This window comes from Bison bison, unplaced genomic scaffold, assembly GCF_000754665.1.
Source record: "Bison bison bison isolate TAMUID 2011002044 unplaced genomic scaffold, Bison_UMD1.0 scf7180017864260, whole genome shotgun sequence".
Taxonomy (NCBI): domain Eukaryota; kingdom Metazoa; phylum Chordata; class Mammalia; order Artiodactyla; family Bovidae; genus Bison; species Bison bison.
Window position 1 is genome coordinate 10,802,175 of NW_011494832.1, and position 3,593 is coordinate 10,805,767.

The following is a 3,593-nucleotide window of genomic DNA, read 5'->3' on the forward strand; positions in this document are numbered from 1 at the left end:
GGGTGCCCTTTGAAGCCCGGAGGGGGCTTTGATCTGGGGTCTGAGGGTGGTGGGAGAGAGGGGGTACCTGAGCCCCATGGGGTGAGCTCATGTTTTTGCACCCTCTGATCTCAGTCTTGAAGAAGAGTCGGAGGCGGGGAAGAGGATGGACTCGGGCTCTGGGGCCAGAGCAGCTGCTGAGAGCCTGTGAAGCCATCACTGCTGGGAAAGGTATGTGCCCCTTCGAGGAGAGACATGGGGGCCAGTGGGGGGGACCCAGGGCCCCAAATCATTTTGCATACCTTCCCTCTAGTATCGACTCAGGCAAGAGGCCACAGGGAAGGCCAAGAGAAGAAGCTGCCTGACTTGGTAGGACAAGAGAGGCAGCCGGGAGGCAGGAGCCCCTGTGGCTGACTGCCTTCAGTCTTGCTGATGCTTTTTAGAGACTCAGAAATGCACCCAATTCCAGGGTGGGGTCAAGTGAAGGTTGGGGATGTTGCTTTTATGCAGCTTGGCTCTGCGAGATCCAGAGGGAGCCACTTACCTCGACTGTGCAGAGCACTGTCTCCGCCATCATGGGCAGTGGCCCTGGGGAGAACTACCTCCTCTTTCTCCTTCCCTGCACAGTGGACCTGAGCAGCTGGCGGGAGAAGATTGCCCGGGATGTGGCCGGGGCCACCTGGGGTAACGGCTCCGGGGAGGAGGAGGAAGAGGAGGACGGGCCCGCCGTCCTGGTGGAGCAGCAGACTGACTCCGCGATGGAGCCGACAGGCCCCGCGCGGGAGCGCTACAAGGACGGGGTGGCGACCATCGGCTGCGTGGGTAAGGAAGTAGCGGCTGCCTAGGAGGCACAGGGTTTCAGTATTTGGGAAATAGAGAAGGTGGTCAGGTCCCTTTAGGCTCCAGGGTCTCTGAGGCCAGAGGAGGCTGTCTGCGGTGGCAGAATGATCACAGGACACCTGAGTTAAGTTTGCCTTCTTAGCTTATTGATCTCGAGCAAGGGATCTACCAACTCTCAGTCTCAGTGACTTTGATTTGAAAAATGAGGACAGTGATGCTCAGTTAAAAGAATGGATGGGAAGAAGCAGGAGAAGAGTATAGAGAGAGCTTAACAAAGTCTAACAAATAGTGATAATAGTAATAACAATAAATGTTAAAATTGTGTGATGCCTGATGTGAAGTGGTCACTGCTATGTAACTTACATATTAAGTTTTTTAGTTGTAATAATTAGTCCATCATAAATCATAGCAAGAGCTTAGCAAGTATCAGGTTTCTTCTTGGTCTTAACTCTTTTAGTCTGTTGTAAAGAGAATCTTCTCTTAATTAAGAGCTTTGTCTCTGCTCTCAATGGGGGATAAAGGAATGTAAATGGTAGGGATGGGCAAGACAAAGCAGAGAGTGTGGTCAGAGGCAGTCCCAGTTTAGGGGAGAAATGAGACTTGCTCAGAACAGAGGCAGAGGTGGGGAGACAGGTCAGGATATATTTTGAAGGTAGAAAACACAAGATTGCTGAGGAGTTGCACTTGGGTTGCATAAGAGAAAGCAAAGAATAAAGAAGGACTTACAAAGTTTTATACTGAGCAGCGGGAACACTGAAGAGGAGCAGATTTGGAGGGATTGGGGAAGGGAATCAAATTAAGTTTGAGAGTCTTTTTAAATATCCCAGGTGGAGACGCTGACTAGGCAGTGGGCCAGGAGCTTAGAGGAGAGAACTGGAGATTTGAATTTGAATGAGATTTAATCTTGGGAAGCCAGTAGTGGACATAAATGGTGATTAAAGCCATGGGATGGGATGAGATATGGGAGAGGAGATAGATGGAGAAGAGACTAGGCTAGTATTTAGAGGCTGGGCAAAGCAGAATGAAATCAAGAGTGTTCCAACAGGCAAATGAAGAAAGTTTGGAGCGGAGAGGAGGGCTCAGTCGTGTTGACTGTCGCTGACAGGTCAAGAGCGGTAAGAACAGAGGCTTGCTCAGCAAGTTGGGCAACATGGAGATCAGCGATTTTGTGGGTGGAGAAGAGAAAGCCAGATTAGGGTGGCGGACGAGAGGATGGGGAATGACATGATAATGTTGTATGAGAAAGGAGCTAGACACAACAGCATCCATACTGTACAGTCTCATTTGTGAAAGGCTCCAAAGCTGTAGAATTGAACTCCACCAGCCATTCAGGATTCACAGGCCACAGAACTGAAAGGAAAGTGAAGAAGCAGAATTCCGTACCCCTTGGGATCAGGCTCCCATGAGCACAGGGAGAGGGTTATGATCAAGAAGGAATGGATGGGGCCTCTGAGGAAGTGAGTCACTCTGCTCAGGATGACGTGGGGGTTCATCAGGCATGTTTATGTTTTACATGTTTTGTGTGTGTGTTATAATTTATAGTCACAAAGAAGATGGTGTGAAGAAGTGGTGGCAAAAAATAGACAAGTCTTAAGGAGTTTTATTATAAAGGGGAGAGAAGAATGGAGTTGTCAAAGGAGAGTTGTCTCCCCAGCCCCTTTCGAGAGGAAATATAATCAAGGAGCCCATGGCTAGGGAGAGCTAACTGTACTGTTTCATTTCATATAAGGGACCTGAGACTCCCCGGAGTTTGGTACCTGTGGATATACCAGCTGTGCGTGAGTGTGTTGTAAAGAGAGCACAGTCAGCACCAGGGTGCATCTTTGCCTGGCCTCAGTCAGCTGCTGACCGGGCAGAGTTGTATTTTACGAGGCTGGAGTTTTGCCAGATGACTAAGAAGAAGGGGAGAGGCAGGGCCAGGGAGTTGAAGCTCCTTGAAAGGGACTGGCTGTCGCGCTGGACCGTGGAATCTAAGTTGAATAAGAAGGGAGGTGAGAGCATGAGCCCATGTTGGTCAGGGTCAGAGGCTCATTGGAATAGAGGATCCAGAATAAGTGAGCTGGAAAGGTGAGGTGTCGGGCAGAGAGAGAGGTGCTTGTAGGTGGGATTTGGAAGGTGTGAAGTGACAGGCCCAGGGTAAGACCACAGAGTGGGGTGGAGGAAACCTCTGGGAGATCCTGGCACTGGGAGGCCAGAGCCTGGTTTGTAACTTGTGACGTTGTACCGCTTCTGTCCTTCCTTTCTGTGCCTTAGTTTCCCATTCATCTATAGCTACAGCACCGTGTCCTACCTGTCACAGAGTAAGGATCTGTCAGTGTTAATTTTCCTTGTCTTCCTTAGGTTTCCCCAATGTGGGCAAGTCCTCGCTGATCAACGGGCTGGTAGGCCGGAAGGTTGTGAGTGTCTCCAGAACTCCGGGCCACACCCGATACTTTCAGACCTACTTTCTCACTCCCTCCGTGAAGCTCTGTGACTGTCCCGGCCTCATATTCCCCTCGCTTCTGCCCAGGCAGCTGCAGGTACGAGGGCAGAGGGCCAGCAGTGGGGAGAAGGCAGGAGATCGAGGCAGGTGCTGAGTGCTCTTACCTCCCCTCAGGTCCTGGCGGGGATCTACCCTATCGCCCAGATCCAGGAGCCGTACACCGCTGTGGGCTACCTGGCCTCCCGCATCCCCGTGCAGGCCCTGCTCCATCTGCGCCACCCAGAGGCCGAGGACCCCTCTGCAGAACACCCCTGGTGTGCCTGGGACATCTGTGAAGGTGGGCTCCACGTGC

The 3,593-nt window shown here is 51.6% G+C and overlaps 1 protein-coding gene across 1 annotated transcript in view; it reads left to right on the plus strand.

The window, feature by feature from the left end:
• GNL1 (guanine nucleotide binding protein-like 1) overlaps positions 1–3,593 on the plus strand; it is a 12,308-nt gene that overhangs the window by 3,072 nt on the left and 5,643 nt on the right. The window contains exons 7-10 of the mRNA XM_010848158.1: positions 115–210; positions 607–801; positions 3,160–3,338; positions 3,416–3,578. Of these exons, the coding sequence (XP_010846460.1) occupies positions 115–210; positions 607–801; positions 3,160–3,338; positions 3,416–3,578 (633 nt within the window). The remainder of the gene's footprint in view (positions 1–114; positions 211–606; positions 802–3,159; positions 3,339–3,415; positions 3,579–3,593) is intronic.